Consider the following 19798-nt stretch of genomic DNA (forward strand, 5'->3'; position numbering starts at 1 on the left):
ATGATAAGTATTCGTTTTTTTTTACCATCTGAATCTGATGCAGACATCGAGCCACCCTGATACATATACAAACTTACGTAATGCATTTCCAACATTCGTCCAAGTACATAGTGCATGTAAATCATTTCCGAAATCGAAAAAAAGAAAAACACGATATACAATTTAAAGAAAAAACAAAAAAAAGTAGCAAAAAAATTACAAAATTCAACAATACACGAGAAATCACGGATCGTAACATTCCTACCATTTTTGCATGTTTTTATACATATTTTTTTGTTGTATTGCGTGTATTATATACCATATTTTTTACTTTTTTTTTTCGATACATATGCGCTTGAATGTTGTATTTTGTACGCTGATTTCACATTATTTTTCGCAAATTTCGCGCCATTTTTTTCTTCTTTGAGAAATTTACCTATTGTATTAGAGATAGTGTCTTTTTTCATCCCTTAGACGAAGACAGTAGTGCGTTGATGAGTTTTTTTTTTTTTTCCTATAAGTATTCGTAGATAAATATTATTTTTTTCCTATAGCGTAGAATTCTATTCCTGATTTTGTTTTAATTTATTGTTTTCGTTACGTTGATTGGAGTTAATTGGAGGCAAAATAATGTAATTATTGTTGTATGTGTGTTATGTTCCGCAGGATTTGTGTCGTACGATAATGTGTTGAACGCTCAACATGCCATCCAAAACATGAATGGTTACCCAATTGGAACAAAACGACTCAAAGTTGAACCTAAACGTCGAAAAGACTCTAAACCGTACTAAAAAAAAAATTAAAATATAACAACTAAATAATAACGAAACCGCCGTGTAGTTTATGTGGAAAACGGATGACTTATGTTCCTATTCCATAATTTTACGATTGTACTAAATGTTTACGTGAAAAAAATCATTGTCCTTTTTCTTTTTTTTTTCTTCTTTTTCCTCCCTACTTTCATCATCATTCTCGTTAGCATATGTTCATTTATTTTTTTGTTTGTTGTCAATGTGTAGTCTGTAGTCGATGTTTTCTTATTTTATTATTTCCTTTACTGATTTTCTGGCATTTTATCCTTTTGAACTGCGTGTCCTGTTTGTTGAACATGAACTACTCGTATTTATTGTTTTCGTGCAGAATATTCGTAATCAGTTTTACGTCTTTTTGTTTTTGGAGGTTCCATTTTTTGAATGTGTACTTATTGTTTTTTCTTTCTAAAAAAAAAAAAAAAAATACGTAACGGGACGATGAAGAAAAAATTTTTCGATGTTGTAAATTATTTGGATATTATTAAAACAAAATAACGTTTAATAGTCTTTCAGAGTTACTCAACGTCTTTGTTTTACCTATTTAGTTTTTATTTTTCTTTCGAGTGTCCATATTGAAGTCTTATTTATTTTTTTTTGTTTTCGTTTTTTTTTCTTTTCTTTCTTTTTGTTTTCGTATTTTTTTTTTCTTTTTAAATCAGTCACGAAAGATAGTTATCATTATGATTTTTACCAAAGCTTAAATTTTTTGTTCGCGTTATTTTTATTTATATTAATTTTTTTCTTTTTTTTTCTTTTCGTTTGTAAAAGTGTTCTTTTATTTTACATGTAATGTTTTTTCGTTAATTGACCATGTTGAACTTTTATTATTTCTGTTGAATGTAAATTTTTTATTTCTACTTTTTTTTCTTTCTTTCTTTCCTTTCGTTCTTAATTGGACACCGAGAACTACATATTTCTACTATATTAACATACGTTTGTTTTTTCATTATTGATTTTCTTTTTCCTTTCTCGATGAAATCGTTATTCTGTGTAATTATTATGGAATAATTATTGATCTCTGATTAATGAATGGAACGGTACTGTTTATTTGTTCAAATTCTGTTTTGTCCCCATTCTGTTTCAATTCCCATACGTTTTGTTCGTTTTCACCTTCTATAGTAACTTACATAAACATAAAAAGCTCGAAAAAATTTATCCGGTGTACTGGTGTAATGTTTTGTTTTGTTTTTGTTTTCATTTCTTTTATTTTTTTTTACATATCAATGGCAACCACCTGTTTCGTTTGTAAAACGTGAATTTTTATATTTCAATATTGTGTTTTGAGAAGGAAAACTTTGATACGTGTGTACGTGTTGTGTTGAGGGTTTTATTTTGTTTTAGTACGTAATGTCAGTGTTGCCTATTTTTTTTTCTTTTTTTTCGTTTTTTTAAAAAATTAATTTCTTGTGATAAAATGTGAAATTATTGTTTTGTGATGATTTTTGAAAGTGTAATTTTTATAAGTGTTCTTTAGTCACGGCAACACTGTATTGTGAAATTTCACCGTAGTTTTTCACGCAGGGCTGGCGAGCTTTCATTTTCTGTCGTGTTGCAAAAATTTAAAACATTGAATGTAGTAGGTACATATGTGACGTGCTCTACGAGAATCGACCTTAGGTCAAATAAAGGGTTTTCAAGTTAATGAGCGATTCTTATAGAAAAAAAGACGCTCTTTCCAATGGCGCAAACCTCAACTTCCTATCTCTTTTACCTTCCTCGGAAATCGACCTCAAAGTTGAGGGGTAGGGCCAAAATCAACTCAAAATTCATTTTTTTTATTTTCTATGATTTTGGCAGTAAAAAATAACCTAATTTGCATACAAACACTTATCAAGCCCCATTCGTGTATTTTACTTCATAAAAACTTGTTAATTCATTAATTTTTTAAAAGAAGAAAAAGTAGAATAAATTTCATTTTCAGTGAAAAATCTGCTTGAAAAAATATTAAAATAAAAAAAACGACTGAAAAAAAAAAAAAAATTGTTGGCATAGGTAGGATTTGAACTCAGTACCTCCCGCGTGAAAGTCCATCAGCTGCGCCACGCGGCTAGCGTGGCAGCATAGGAACCCGCGGTTATGACTGGTTTACACGAACAGTCACAGAGCTAAAGGGGACCTAGACGAAACTACTGGAGACGTTTCTGTTGCATACCTACCCGAAAATAAGGCGAAAACACACTTCAAAACTTTAAATGCATGTTTCTCAAAACACATTTTTTTACCTAAGGTCGATTCTCGTAGAGCACGTCACATATAAAGACATTATAATAGATTGTAAGGGTGGGTTAAAATTCTATTCCCTCTTCCCCCTCCCCGGGAAGTTTTATGTTCTAGCTCGTATTTTTTCTGCGAAAAAGGGTTGATTCTTGACCAAAAAAAATTGGCCAATTTCGACAAAAACACGTGTTCTTGGAAGAAATGTGTGTTTTTTGGATAGAAACTAAAATTATAGCAGAAAATGGAGTTTTTAGCAAAAGCAAGAATTTTGGTTTTAAAAAAAGAGTAATTTTGGGTAAAAATGAAAATTTTTGGCATTTTTACCAAAAATTGAAAATAATTGACGGAAAATAGATTTGGATCAAAGTGTAACTTTCTGACAGAACTGATCATTTAGAAAAAAAAATTTGGGTTAAAAATGTAAATTTTGCCAAAAAATTTAAATTATTGGCTGGAAATGGAATTTTTGCCAAGAATGAATGATTGTTTGGACAGAAAAGTAAGTTTTTGGAAAAAATGGTCATTCAGGTAAAAAAATGACCTAAAAATGTAAATTTTTGGGGCAAATGTAAATTTTGACATAAATGGCCATTTTTGGCAAAAAGTGTTAAATTTTTGGCGGGAAATCAAATTTTTGAAAAATAATCATTTTGGTTTTAAAAAAAGGCCAAATTGTGGGTACAAATGTAGAATTTTGGCAGAAATCTCCTTTTTTTCAACGAAAATGTGAGCTGAAAATGTAAATTTGGGGGAGGGGGAGGGAATGTGAATTTTTGTTTGGAAAAAAGTGTATTTTTGAGCCAAAATGCTTATGATTTTTGGCAGAAATTTGTGCAAGTGTCAGAAATATTCATTTTTGGCAAAAAATGTAAGTTATTAGCTGGAAATGGCATTTTTGCCAAAAATGATCGTTTTGGAAAAAATGTCAATTTTTAGCAGAAATGGTCATTTAAGCAAAACAAATAAAAATTGGGCTGAAAATGGAAATTTTAGGGGACAAATGTAAATTTTTGACAAAAATGGCCATTTTTTGGCAAAAAAGTGTAAATTTTTGAAAAATGATCATTTTGGTAAAAAAAAAAATGGACCAATTTTGGGTAAAAATGAAGAATATTGGCGGGAATCTTTTTTTTTTTCAACAAAAATGTGAGCTGAAAATGTAAATTGGGGGGGAGGGAAGAATGGAATGTTAATTTTTGGTAAAGCATGTTTGGAAAAAAAGTGTATCTATTTTTGAGCAAAAATGTTTACGATTTTTGGCAGAAATTAGTGCAGGTGTTAAAAATATTCATTTTTAGCAACAAATGTAAATTTTCCAAAAAAAATGTGGATTTTGGCCAAAAATGAGCGATTTTGTGGAAAAACTTGGCATTTATGGCAAAAGTGTAAAATTTTGTCTTTTGACTAGAAATAATGATTTTTTTGCTGAAAATTGAATTTTTTTTTTTTTTTTTTTTTTTTTGGGGGGTGTTTGTAATTAATTGGTTGAAAGTGAAAATTTTTAGCAAGAAAGGAACATTTTTAATAAAAAATATGTACTTTTGGCAAAAAATGATTATTTTTGGCAAAATTTATGCATTTTTGGCCAAGTACAAAGTTTTAGGTAAAAATTGTTAATGTTTGGCAAAAAAATGTGTAAATTCTGGTAGAAAATTAGGATTTTTAACGATTGCGAGTGCTCGTCCAAAAATTGGCACTTTTTGGCAGAAACTCAGCCATTTGGCAAGAATTGAGCAGTTTTGTCAAACAAAAAAATTTCTTGCTTGAAGTGAGCATTTTTGATCAAATTTTTATTTTGTTGCATAAAATTGAGCATTTCTTTTAAAAAATGATTTTTTTTTTAAATGAACGTTTATTGGCCAAAGATGAACAATTTATTTTTGGAAAAATTGTGAATTTTTGCCGAACGGTGAGAAGTTCTAGCTGACTATTTTTGGCAGATTTCAGCACTTTGGATGAAGTATAAGGTTTTGACATGAAATAAAATGTGTTTGATTTGGTAAAAAATGAACAATTGGGTTGATAGAATGATTTTTTTTGGCTTTTTACAAAAGATGAACATTTTTTACAAAAAAAAAAAATTTGGAAAAAAATCGTTCTTTTGGCAGAAAATGAATTTTATAATTTTATTGAGAGAAATTTGGCATTTATTGTAACGAATTTTGAGGTTTTGGCAAAAATTTTCAGTGTTTGGCTAAAAATGTGTAATTTTTTTTCAAATTTGAGCATTTTTGGTTAAATTTGAGTATTTTTGACTAAAAATGTAGATTTTTGGTAGAAAATGAGCATTTTTTTTTTTTGGCAGAAAATGAGCATTTTAGTTTTTGGTATTTGTGACAGAAAATATAAAAGTTTGCAACGTGTTGTAAGGGCAACTAATGCAACAGCAGTTTCGCCAGCCCTGATATTTTAATTACTAGACGAATTAAAAAATTTCTTAGTCTTTTTTTTCTTTTCAAAGATACCTGGTGACTTTTTTATTTACCTAATGTTCGTAGCGAATTTGATGTGTTTGAAGAAATTTTCAAAAGCTAGAGTAATTTTTATGTTTGAAATTTATCGTGTTTTTTTGTAGATCTAAATCAAGCTCCGATTGATTGGCGAACTTTGGGGTACAATGTGCTGGTTAGAATTTGATAAGAATCAGTCAACATTGTCAACAACTTCTCGAGAAGATTTTTCATTAGATGAGAGCTTCGTAAAAATTCAAAGTGTTATACGATTAATGACGAAGTTCAGTTCACTTTTTGGAAATCGTCGTAGATAATTTGCGGTTTTTCTTTTTACGTAGAAATCATGTTGTACTTACTAAATATTCGAGTGTATTTTTCGTCGATCGACGATGAAATTAATGCAATTTAAATCTAAATAAATTTTTCTTTCTTCGTCACGATTAGGTAATTGGAAACGATAAATCAATGATTTATATCGAAAGTTTACCACCACGTATAACTTATTGTTAAAAATATCTCGATGGACGACGTACTATAAATAGGTAGTACAATAGAGTAATAAAAACACTCGCAGTTATTTCCTCTTTGGTAAAAATCTATCGAATAACGTCGAAAGGTTTTTTCCCCTGTGTTTTCACCGTGTGAAGAAAGCTCTACTACGTACCTACCTAGCTACGTTAAATGTGTCACAACTTTTTATCGTAGAAATTGCAACGGTTACAAAGTAAATGAATTGAATAGACTAAATAAATCAATCCGAATGACCACGGATCCTGCGTAGGCTATTCTGGAAAAGGGGTTATAGAGAGACACAAACACACGTAGAATTATATCCTAGTATACTAAATATTCCAAGTACCTACCACGTTTTTATTGTACTTTGTAGTTTTTATTATAGGATTAGCCTATATTTTGTTGTTTTTCTTTTTCTTCTTTTTTTGTCGTCGATAACGTCTCGGTATATAAGTTTTCCTTCTCGCGAAAATTTTATTTTTTTTGAGCCGATTGTACTGTACAATGTACGATGAGCTGTTGAATAATTCTAGTTAGCCTGTAAAGTGCCATTTTTTTATAATATTTAAGGTTTATTTCCCCGGTATTATAATTGTGAACGAAACTTGTCATATGTTCGATGTACTGTACTATTTATGTGTTTATAATTCGGAAAACAGGGTACAAATATAAATACAATTTTTGTGCGTCGTGTATATACTTATAACTATACTATTATGGAGAATTTTGTGTCAATTTTTCTCTTTATTATTTTTTTTCTCTCGTACGTGGTTTTTTTTTTGTTTGTTCTTTTCTTTGAAAATGGTACTGTTTTATAGCACTGATTAAAATTTTAATAAAAGCTCGTTCATCTTTACGAAAACTTAACGAATGTCTAAAATTATACACGTGCTGATATATCAATCGTAGTATTTTTAATTATGTTGTACGAAATTTTTCTCTCTGTTTTTTGGAGTATGATTTAAATTTTTTGAGACCAAAGTAAGAGTCATATTGATCGATCGTGTGTTGAAATATGTCATCGAGATGGAGTTTATTTCGATTACCTATCTAGAAAAGCTTGGAACAAACTGGAGTTCTGTAATGATTCGATGTGGTTGTTAATTATTATGATTCAAAGTCCGTGTTAATAACTGACAAGATTTACTTACCTTTAACTGCTCGTTGATTCAAAAAGTAGTATCTTTATTATGTTTTATCTCAAATTTCAATCAGTTCTTCAAAGTATTAAATTATTGTGGTACATTTAAAAAAAATTGCTTAGATATACGAAATTATTTCCAAATGGACCAGTTGACTTTATTGAATTAATGAACTCCGCAATCGATGACAATATTTCTGCTGATTAAACTAGGTAGAGAAATTTGTGAGAAGAAATTTATTATGGAAATCAATTTGAATTAAAATTCATCTGAGAGTATTTAAAATCTTACCTACATTTACTGCAGTAATTACCTATTGATATATCAGTGAAAATGTATTTTAAATTATATTAACATAATCATTGTTATATTTAAAAGTATTCCTATCGAGAATCAAAAGTTAATATGTTAATACATACGTTTTTGCATTCTTATGAAAAGTGATTCTATGTATTTTTGTATGTGTTAGCATTAATCCATAAATTTTTATAAATATTGTGTTACCTTGTGTTTTTCGTTTTTATTTCTTCATTTTTTTTATAGGACTTGGAAGTGGTGTCGCCCTTATTGGGCTGTATTGAAATTGCGATGTTTTTCAAATCAAGCAGAAGGTCTTTTCCGGTACAATTTGTGAAAATTTGTTTCGTTTCGACCGAAGATTAATTTGTCGAAACCACATTTTGACATTTTTTGCTGATCTGGAGCTTGTAATAAGATCTCGAGTACTCTCTTTTATACTTCGAATTTGTTTTCAAAGGTTCAGGAAGGAATTTGGGCTGCTGAAAATTTGATTTGTTAATCTACTTCCAAGTGTACGATCTAAAAACCACCATTCAAGCTCAAAAGCGCTGATTCATTTCATATCTGATATTCTCCTCCCCCAATCCAATTTTCGAACTTCTCCGGAATCCAAAGATCACAGAACTCGTAATCGGTTACTTTTCAAGTACCTACCTAAGTTACTAAAGTTGATAAAATACTTAATAAGACTTGCTTAATTCACGTTACAATTTTTTTTTTTTTTTAATTTGAAAATTTCCGTTTCACTTTTTTGAAGTATGTACTTATTGGTTTTTTGCCAAAAATTACTTACTAAAAGCCCTGCATTCAGCAGAAATTGCCCAAAGTCTTGCGTTCAACCGAAAATCGCCAAAAAATCTCTTTTTCCCACGAATCGTCTGTTTTACTTTTTTATTTCAAAAAAAAGTCGAAAAAGGGTCGCTTTTTTGACAAAAAATTGCGAAAAAATCCCACATTTTGGTCAAAAACTTCCAAAAAAATTTATTTTCATCATAAATTTCCATCAAGACTCACTTTTTTGCTAAAAATACCTATCAAGTTTTTTTTCGCCAAAAATTGCAAAAAAGCTCTGCTTACCATATCCAAAAGTTCGGCTATCTCAAAAAGTGTTGCATATTTTTCCAAAAATTAGCCATAAGTTTAGCTTCTATTTCAGAAATTGTCAAAAAGTTACGATTTTGGCTAAAATTGTCCAAGTGTAGCTTTTTGCCAAAAAATATCGTTTTTTCATCAAAAATTTATAGTGAGTCTCCCTTTTTCTCCCAAAATTGTCAAAAAATCTGCCGTTTGCAAACATTGTCAAAGACTTGATTTCGCAAACAAAAAATAGTAAAAATTTGGGCCTTTTGTTAAAGCTGCCAAAATTACTTTGATTTTTTGCTTTTTGACAATAAAATTCCAAAAACGTCTCTACTTTTTTTGCCAAAATTGTCAGAGACTTGATTTTTTTCAAACACTGCTGAAAATTCTCATTTTCTTGCAAAAAAATCTTGCTTTTTTACTGAAATGTTACGAAAAAGTTCCCTTTTTTTTACAATTTGGTAATTGTTAATAATAAGTTTTGTTTTCTGCTAAAATTGTCAAAGTCTTCCTTTTAGCTGATAATTGGTAAAAGTTTTGGCTTTTTTTTTCAAAAATTGCCTATAAATCTTTTTTTGCTAAATTAAAAGAAAAATTTGCTATGAAAGTTATAGGAATACCGGTGGGGGGGGGGCAGAGAGTGAATTGGCATTTCTCATCATATTGTCCAACTTTCGAATTTATTGCTAGAAACTGCTGCAATTTGAAGGAAATCTGTTGGCAGTGATTGAAAGCTCAATTTTCAAAAACTTGCAAAATTTTAGAGCTATAAATAATTAGAATTAAAAAAATTTTTTAAATGATGTGTACAATTATAAACTTTTTTGGGGAGGGGGGAGGGGCACAGAACACTAAAAAATGTTGATCAAAATATTAAAAAAATTTCAAGTGTTGTGTGACATGGCGTTTTTTTCTCATCAATTGAAGTTTGCTCCAATCATGCGATATTTTTTTTTTCATTTTTTAATTCTTAACTTCTCAGTTATTTTTTGACGTTTTTTATTTTTGTTCGTGATATTTTAACAAAATTCAGACGTAGCATTATACTTGATTTTTTTTGTAATTTTTCTCCTTTCACGTTGAACTTCCCAATAAGTAGGTACTTGAAACGATTTTACGTAGAAATCCAGCCAAAAATCTGGCATATATACGTCGAACTGAGAACAACAACGATCAATAAAGCACCTATATGTATAATTATTTCGACGAATTTCCCATTTCCGAATTTCTACAACCTCATGAATATTTCATTAAAAAATAAACCCATGCGAAGTGAACAATACGGAAACTCGAGTAAGTATAGTTTCAAGATTACAGACACGTATAACCGCCTCTTCTATATCGTGTAAAATGTTCCACTAGGAATATAAGTCGAATAAATTCACACACCATAGTTCATTTATGATACCTATACGTTCAAAGTTTAGTGAAATCTTAAAGTCTAAACGTATAGACCATACGTAAAGTACCTATCGATCTGAAAATGACTAAAGAGTGAGATGAAAATCGGGTAATAATCAGTTTTTACATAATCCAGTATCTATACATAATAAATAGCGATACGTGGATGTCGGATGTCGATGCTATGACTATCAGCAATTTAATAAAACCCTCAAACCAGTTTAAACTCTATTGAAAAAGGTAGCGTGCGCGAAGTGCGTTTCGGTTACATTCAATAGCAAAAGTCGACCGAATGGCAATCAAAAAACACCGAGAGAAGGGTTAAGAAATTACTACGTTCGTATTTTATTATATTTTTTTCTCTCAATAAATGCCTTCAAGGTTAGCTTAGAAAATGAAAATAACAGTCATTATTGAAATTGAATTCCAGTTCACAATCATCTCTTATACCATGTAAACTCGCCAGCGACGGTATCATTTGTTGTTAACGGTAGCAGATTTATTAAAAAAAAAAAAAAAACCGGCACTTTACAGAATCTAATAGTTTTTTCTTTCGTTTGCTAACTTGCTTCTGCTGCCGTAATTTGAGATGCGTTCTAATATTTTATATAGGTACAGATTCACGTAAAAGTATAGTGCAAACTGCAGCAATTCAGTAGCAACTCGAGGTGCCTATTGAATTTCGTGTTGATTAAGCATCTGGGTGTGTGGCTCATTTTACACGTGAATTTAAAAGAATACCGAGGTGAAAGAGTAACATTTGTCGAATGAGAATTTAGTGTTCGATTTTCGACGAAGCAACAGTATTAGGTACAGATTGTGACTCATTGTTAGTTTTGGAGTTCGCAAAGTAGAAATTATTATTACCTTATGGCTTATCTTCAAAGGTGAAAGCGAGATGAATTTTTAATCGTCAGAGTGAACTTTAGTGAACGCGAACAGAAAAATACTTACGAGGAAATCCAATTGAGAAAATCGACACCGATTTTTGATCTTCGTTTTTACAGATTATTACTAAAAATGTATAAAATTTGTTTCAGTCAGACATCGATTTCCCCTTAATTTTCGAATTTCTAACAAAGGTGCAGAAACTGATTATAGTACATACAACTGCTGAAAATTCGATTTTCGAAAACTGCTCGTTCCGACTAATTCAATTGGGTTCGAATTCCCACGAATTTTGTTTGGGTTGACGTTGACCTTCTGATACGTGCCCTGCAACCACTATTATTACTACAACTTGAGAACATGAGGAGAAGGAGGCTGGGGCAGAAGTGAAGGGCCGAATCAAAAAAAAAATGATTGATAAAACTTGACGACCTGTGGTAGGAAGTTTCGTCACAATGCTCAACTTTGAAGTTTAATTGCACGAAACTACTGCAACTTTTGGCGACATTAAAACAAAAATTTGAGAATTTTTGTCAGTTTTTGAGAAAAAGCAAGTCTTTGATAATTTTAGCAAAAATCAGACTTTTTGGCAATTTTTGGCATAAAAACTCAAAACTTTTTAGACTGTCAAAAGGCTAAAAACCAAATTAATTTTCGGCAAAAAGAATACTTTTTGGTAGCTTTAACGAAAAGCTCAAATTTTTAGTATTTTTGTTTGAAAGCAAAAATTTGACAATTTTAGCAGTTTTTTTTTGAAAATTTTGGGGAAAAAAACAAAAAAGGGAAGCTTATTAGAAATTTTTAATGAAATTTTCGACAATTTTTGATGACAAAGTGTGATTTTTTCGGCAATTTTTGGCAAAAAGCTACACTTGGACAATTTTAGCCAAAATCATGGCTTTTTGCCAATTTCTGGGGGGGGGGAGCTCAACTTATGCAGGGTGTCTAACAAAATCTGAAAACTAAAAAGAAGTAAGAACTAAAAGAAGGACCTTGGAAGGCATTTTTACAAAATTTCCAAAAAAAAACTTTAAAACTTTATAATAATTTTTAAAAGAAACAAAAATATATAATCAAGAAAATAAGTGCAAACATCAAACAATGGAAATAAATAATAATAATCAATTGGTTTTCATCAACAAAATATTTAATCTTTGCTGTTATATTATTTAATTATTTTGACTTTTAAAAAAATGAAAAATTCTAAAAAATTGAGTTTTCATTTCTCGTTCGATTTTGGTTAAAAAATGACAGAATTATTAGGACTTTTTCATGACTTTTTTGAAAAGAAGGACCCAGAGACAAGACAAACCTTTCCTGACCTTCTGGACAGGGCTGTATATCGATATTCAAATACCAATACCAATACCGGCAATACCGGCAAATTTTGAAAAAATTTACAAATACCATTTTACCAATACCGATTTTCAGACAGAGGAAGTACCGATTTACAAAATACCGATAAAGACGTTATAACGGTATTAATACCAAAATACCAATACCGAAATGATTTTAAATGGTATATTTTGGTATTGGTATTTTGTGGTATTTTGAATTTTTTGATTGATTACAAAATTATAAATAAAATAACTAATAAATTACTCATATTGAAAAGCTTGTAAGTGATAATGATGAACCTTGAATTCGCAAATTGAGGTGTTTAAATAGAAAAAAAGTGTAATTTCTAAAAAAAAAATGGAAAAACTTTGTTAATTTTGGCCTAAAAACACACATTTTATTCGGTATTATATTGGTACAATACCAATACCAATACCAGATACCGAAAAAAAATCCACAACATAATAAAATACCAATACCAAAATACCAAAATTTGATATCTGTATTGGAGAATACCGAAATACCAATACCATTTTGGGAACTGTATGCTAAATACCAATACCAGGTACCAATACCGTTTATGTTTATCGGTATACAGCCCTGCTTCTGGAAGTGGAATCTGGATTGAAAAATTATCAAATTGTGTAAAAATAACTAATAAGGCGACACTAGCGCTGCGAAATGCAACAAGTAAGGGATGATTTCTGTTTGTTTTCGTTATTGCACTGCATATGTGACAAAAAATTGTTATCAGTTTTCCGGTCCTTGTTCAAGTGTGATGATGGCGTGTTCGCGAACATTATGTTAATTAATCGGATTAATTGGCGTTAATTGTCGTATTTTTAATAATAGGGGTTTTACAATAATGCGTTCAATGTCAAAGTATTGTTTAAATGCAATTTCACGATCGTAACTGCTTGCGTGAATCATTTTAACGAAATATTCGAAGTGTGATGTTAGTATCTCGCGTTTTGACGGACATCTTGGTAAGCTCAAAGCTGTCAAAATACTTACCAATCCGATGGTGTAATTTCCAATATTTCCTTAATATGTATCTAATTCATTCATATCTACTCGTACATGAGCGTACTCTCGAATCTAAAGTATTTTTTTCAACTTGCTGATGACTTGCTGTTATTAATGCTGACGTCCATCTGTACGAATAATCATGATTTTGGTGCTGGAACGTTCAACTACCAGCTTGGCTGTGTTTCATGAACAAAGGTTAGTTCAATATTACCTATTATTATTAATTAGATATTTCTAGATAAGTACGTTTTCCAGTCAGGTACTCGGTTATTTTCTTGACCATATTCTTCGTTTAAATTATTCATTATGTGTCAGAAATTCAGAAGAAAATGAATCAGTTAGAGCTACGTAGGTACATAATTGGTATCTGCAGAACTGCAGAAGTAAATCATTTTTCCGGTTTGCAACTTCAGTTGGGTGTTTGATTATTGTGTTTTGACTTCTGTTATTCTTCAAGTATCTGAATGAGTGAAAGAAGAAAGAGTAATCAAGAATAGAGAATACTAATACAAATATGTATAGACATAACGATATGTAATTAGGTAATTACTGACCGGAGCTTTATTTTTGGCTTATCATTGTGTGAATTTTATGAGTTTTCCTATCTTTCGTTGGTTATTTCATTATTCAAAATGGATGATGGTCTGAACATCTGATGGCTGATGATGAAACTGCAACTGAACACCAGAGTATGAAGAAGTTACTTTACTCCTTATTCAAGAATAAAAGATATCTGAAATTCTAAACTGGCAGAAAGATTTGTGAACTGGACGAAGCTATAAATCAAAAGAGCAAGCCAAAATATACCATCACCCAAAATTTCAGGTGCTGAAGACCATTTTTCAATTATTTTCTCAGCAAATTTTTGGAATTCAAACTTTGGTTTAATTAAACTGGAAGAAAAATCAAAGTTACACCAAATTTATCTACTTGTTTAGAAACTGTTTCATCAAACCATTTTGAACAGTTCTGGAGCCTCTGGCAGATTTTTGAACTCAACTAAATTTTACCAAATGAAGATGGAAGTACTTACTCTAACTGCAACGTTTTGAGTCGAATGGCGGTGATTTGGAATCATTTTGGTTAAAATTTTAATCAATTTATAACATTCTTTAGCTGCGTTTAGGGCTGGTGTGGTGACCAAAACGATCGTTTTGTTCCGTTCCGTTCCGTTCACGAACAAATCACTTTGCATTTTTACTGTTCTGTTCCGTTTTGTTTTGTTCTGTTCTGTTCTGTTCTGTTCCATTTGTTCTGTTCCGCAGATTTTTGACCTTTTGATCGAAATTTCTACTAAATTTTACCAAATAATGAAGATGGAATTTGAAACGATGAAATTCACACTATCCCCCCCCCCCCATTGCAACCTCCTGAGTTGGCTGATACTGTAGGTAGTGTAAGTAATTTCGCACCTCGAGAGTAATAAGGTTACATCTCAAAAAAGTGAAATTTTACAGGAGAGTGATTTTCTTTTTTTTAAAACTTGATTCATTATTTTTATCAACTTATAATTAATTGTGAGGAATGAATAGCACCTCATTTTAAAGATCTGGTATCCTACCTTCATTTAGCATTAGAACACTTTAAAAAATAAAAATACCAAATCATCATTCTGGATATGCATACTCTATAAATGGTGAAATTTCAAATTTCAAACTCCCAAACTGTTCATCTATTTACTCTGCTGAACTCACTGCAATCTATCATTGCCTCTGTGATATACTCGCCTCTGAACCAAATAACAAACATTTATTGATCCAGAGTGATTCCTTAAGTTCATTGATTTCTATACAAAACCTATTTTCTGATCACCTCACCCTATAGTTCAAAATATTCTTTAAAAACTATTTGAGCTACAAAATTCCCTCTTTATTATTCAGTTTATGTATGTTCCCAGCCACATTGAAATCACTGGAAACGAAATTATTGATACTTATGCAAAATCTGCAACTACTCTTTCCCCCCTTTCCATAATCACAGCTGACGACATCAAATCTTTTCTCAATCAAAATATATACATGAATTATTGGCAAAATTTCTGGTCTCAACAAACAACCAATAAGCTCTTCCAACATAAAAAATCAGTTCATCCTTGGAAAAACCTCTCCCACTTAAATAGACTTGAAGAAGTTATCTTGACAAGGCTGAGAATTGGACACACCAAAATCACACATGACCATCTTTACCTAAAAGCCCCTAAGCCATCATGTCAATTTTGCTCTTCTGAACCCATATCTGTTCAACACCTACTATTCTTTGTCCCCAATTACACCAAGATCGATTATCTCTCCAAATAGATGAAAACTCTCTCTCCATTCCTGACAGCCCCTCCGAAATAGAAAAATTTATTTCTTGTTAAAAAACACAATCTGACAAATTCAATCTAATCTAACGTAGGGTGTAATAATCTAGAAATTATAAACACCCAAAAAAAAAATCTTAAAGAGGAAATATTTCAATGTTTGGAAACACATTTTGAGTTATAACCTTTCATTAAAGTTGATTTGGAGGCGAAAGGAAGCGTCCAAAAAAATTTCGTGTCAACAAAGTTGTAGAGAATTAAATTTTCAATCGACATAATGTCGTTAGTTTTTTTCTAGAGCGCTTAGTTTTTGAGTTTTTCTCAAAAAACTAAAATTTCATTATATGTGCAAATTCATTTTTCTGAAAAGTGATCAATTTAAAAAAATTTTTCTATTTGGTACAAACGAATAAAAAATGCACTCCTTCACTGAAAAAAAAAAACAATAAAAATTACTATTTCAGTATAGTAACCGGATCCAATCCAAAAATAATAGTGATTTTTACCCGTACAACAATGACCATGCTAATTTCAATGTGAATGTCGACCCATCCACATCCGTCACTTTTGGATGCCACATGTCGATGTGAATTTTGACTCTGTGTTGAGCCAATTGTTGATGTAATTGTCGACCAATGTTGATCGGCATTTATGACGACAATTGGCTCGACACAGGGTCGAAATTTACATCGACATGTGGAGTCCAATTAATGTGACGGATGTGGATGGATCGACATTGGCATCAAAATTTACATCGACCTCCAGCTACGCAAAATTGTTAAATTTTAGTTTCAAAATTTAAATTTTTTTCCAAAAATCATTTTCTCTTACACACTTAGGTGGCCATTGCTCATGCTGAAAGCAAAAGCAGCATCGACTTGGAGGCCACCTCTGAGAAGTACAGACAGAAAGTCCATATTCAGTATAGTTGAACATTAAACTCTTTATACTGAAAGGTGCAATAGGTTATCTAAGAGTACTAAACTAATACATTTTCATGTCGACAACATGTCGATGTCAATGTTGATGTGAAATTCGACATCAACAAATATGTACATCCACAATATCAACTTAATTTTTCAAATTTGAGAAATCATTGACAATTTGGTCGATGTTAGTGTCGATGTATTTGTGGACGATCAACTTTCACATCGACATAACATTGACAACTCCAAACTATGGAAAAGTGAATAATTTTATCAACGCCATTAAAAAATTTGTCTCCCTTCAAACAAAGATCATCTTTTCAAATGTTTACTGAGCTTTTAAACACTGAAACATAAATTTTAATTCTCAAAAATTGGTCGACATAGTTGTGGATGTAAATTTCGAGCATCGAATTTTACATCAACATGTTGACATCGCATGTCGAGGTAGGTATCAGAAATAATGAGAAAATTTCGAAAATTTTCATTAACCTGGCTTCTTTACGGACAGTAGATTCCTATTAAATAACTTATTGGTCACTTTTCCATCATCATGTTGGAAAAAAACGTAGTTGATGTAAATGTCGACATCGACAATTGTTGTATGGGTACTCAGCCAAAAAATACATTTTACCTGTAGAATTAGGTAAAATTTATTACTCTCATAGTAAAATTTACTAATCTCATAGTAAAAATCGCAATATTTTTGAATGGGATCCGGTTACTGTATGAAATAGTAAAAATTATCCATAATTTTTTTTTTCGTGTTGTGACTATTTATAACTCACAAACATTCAAAACAATCAAAACTGTTTGTTAACACTTTGTATGTACGAAATTTGCTCAAAAAAGGTGGAGTTTTTTGAGATGTACCCTTATAACTCCAAACAACTTGCAATGTTGTTGGGATTTTGAGTTAGGCCATTTACGTTTTTTACCAGATCTAGATAATGTACCCAACTCAAAGTGTAATTTTTGGTTGAGGGGGGTCATACAAACCCCAAAAATGCAAAAATGTCAAAATCAATTTTTTTTGAGATGTAACCTTATTACTCCCGAGGTGCAATTTGTTCTGTTCTGTTCTGTTCCGTTCCATTTTTTTCCTGTTTCCTGTTTTCAAATCAAATCAAATCAAATCAACTTTATTTTTTGCAATAGACAGCGTTGCTGCATTTACAAAGTCGACTTATGTACTAACATAGGAAATAATCAATACATAAAAGAATGAATAATGAAATTAAATAACATGAAATAAAATGAAATAAATGCGCCATGTATAGCACCATACAGGCATAGGATCAGCACAGATATCCAAATAGACGCATTCAATGAAAATAATAGAAACCAAATAAGAAATAAAGAAAAAAGAAAAAAAAACAACATAATTACATGAATCAGAAAACAATACATTATAAAAAAAGTGAGATTTCATGTACATTTATAAAAATTCTTAGAATTATTTACCACATAACATCCAAAAATTATCGGTTATACATAAAAATAAAAAAAGAAACAATGACGCTAGATGATAAATCAAAATTACAAGTAGTTGCTGAAAGTTCAGTTGCTAATGTACTCAGTTATGTAACAGTGTCCATATACTCATCTATTGAATAAAATGCTTTTTTTAGTAGCCATTTTTTCAGAGTTTTAGAAAATAATTTTGTGCAATTGATAATTTTAATTTCAGTTGGGATTTTGTTATAAATTTTTGCAGCCATGAAGTCTATACTAACTTGGTGAAATTTAGTCCTGAATTGTGTGCTATGTAGTTGTTGGCTATTTCTAGTATAATGACTGTGTTGAGGGGTATGTAATTTCACTATGCCTTTCTTCACAATTTGGGATATCAGATATATGTATAAGCAGGGTAGGGTTAAAATTTCATTTGAAAGAAAGATAGTCTTGCATGATTCTGTGACTTGCATTCGATAGATGATTCTTATTGCTCGTTTTTGTATTACAAAAATTCTCTGCATAAGACTGACATTACCGCCCCAAAACACTAAGCCATATGACATATTAGACTGGAACATTCCATAATATGCCATTTTTAATGTTTGCACATTGGTGACACCTTTTAATTGCCAAAGGAGATAATTTATTGATGATAGCTTCCCAGCTAAATAGTCTATGTGATCAGTCCAAGTAAGAGTGGAGTTGATGTATACTCCTAAAAATTTTAGACTTTCAACTTTAGTAATTGGCAGTGCCAAATTTAAATTTTGTGAGCTGTGACCAAAATATATCAGGTTTGTTTTCTCAACATTTAATTTCATTTTATTTATTCTGAACCACTCTACCAAATCATCCACTACCTGCTGTACTGAGATACCCATATTCATAGGAATCAGTGCTGTAGTGTCATCTGCGAATAGGATCAGATTACTCCTTACATTTTTTGGAAGGTCATTAACATAATAGATAAAGAACAAAGGTCCTAATATTGACCCCTGTGGAACTCCTTGCTCAACTGGATATTGATCAGAGAAATGGTATTCTCCATTTATATCTTCTATCTTAACAATTTGAGTTCTATTTTTGAGAAAGGATGTGGTCCAGTCCAAAGCCACCCCTCTAATGCCATACTTTTCTAGTTTACCTAGCAATATTTCATGATTAATCATATCAAATGCTTTTGAAAGATCACAAAAAATCCCTATAATGTCATTTTTGCTGTGGAGATTTTCCAAGATATTGTGAATAAGTTGGTAAATGGCACCTACTTCGTTATCTTATTTGTTCTGTTCTAGTTTTGTTCATTTTGTTCTGTTTCGTTCCACCAGCCCTGGCTGCGTTCATGCTCATATTTTACAGTTTTTACGATAAGTACTTCATGTGATTTTTGCCAAACTTTATTCCACTTCTCCTGAAGGGTTAAGTCACCCTAACAAAACAGAGAGAACCAATCTGTGGAATGGCCTCTAGGGGGAAACCTTATTGTTCGTTGAATTATGTACGCCGTATTGAGATCAATAAATAGAGTTTGATACAGAAAAATATCTCATGCATGGTGTTGTATGCACCTAGCACCTATCGAAAAGTAGTCAAAGGTGTCATTTTGATGGTTAAATGTACATAGCCCATCGCCTTGAGTGAATCGACTATAGGTACTAATGAATAACAACGAGCTAAAATTTCCGGTTACTCGTCTTTGAAGAAAGGTAAAAATCAATCCGAGAAGTAAATTTTTGTATAAATACAAGTAGCCGAACGCTGCCAGCGATTCTTCACAATTGATATTATGTAGATTGGAAATAGTATTATATAGGCGCTCTTTCAAGTACCTAATGAATAAATAGATTAAAATCTTATATTTTCTTGGCTTTTTTTTTTACCTACCTATCTATCTAGCTTCGAGTAAACTATATAACTAACCGGTAGCTGAATGTCGAATCTAAATTTTTAGCCGCCGGGG

At 31.1% G+C, this 19798-nt stretch overlaps 1 protein-coding gene across 16 annotated transcripts in view; it reads left to right on the top strand.

Annotated features, from left to right (window-relative positions):
• Positions 1 to 7624, top strand: part of bru1 (bruno 1) — a 323289-nt gene extending 315665 nt beyond the window's left edge. For 12 of the 16 annotated variants that reach the window (XM_065353887.1, XM_065353886.1, XM_065353890.1 and 9 more), the window contains one exon: positions 646 to 7624. In XM_065353887.1, the coding sequence (XP_065209959.1) occupies positions 646 to 770 (125 nt within the window). In that variant the 3' untranslated portion in view covers positions 771 to 7624. The remainder of the gene's footprint in view (positions 1 to 645) is intronic. The other 4 variants (XM_065353892.1, XM_065353896.1, XM_065353900.1 and 1 more) reach the window with 1 other exon arrangement.
• The last annotated feature ends 12174 nt before the right edge of the window (positions 7625 to 19798 follow it).

This window comes from Planococcus citri, chromosome 3, assembly GCF_950023065.1.
Source record: "Planococcus citri chromosome 3, ihPlaCitr1.1, whole genome shotgun sequence".
NCBI lineage: Eukaryota > Metazoa > Arthropoda > Insecta > Hemiptera > Pseudococcidae > Planococcus > Planococcus citri.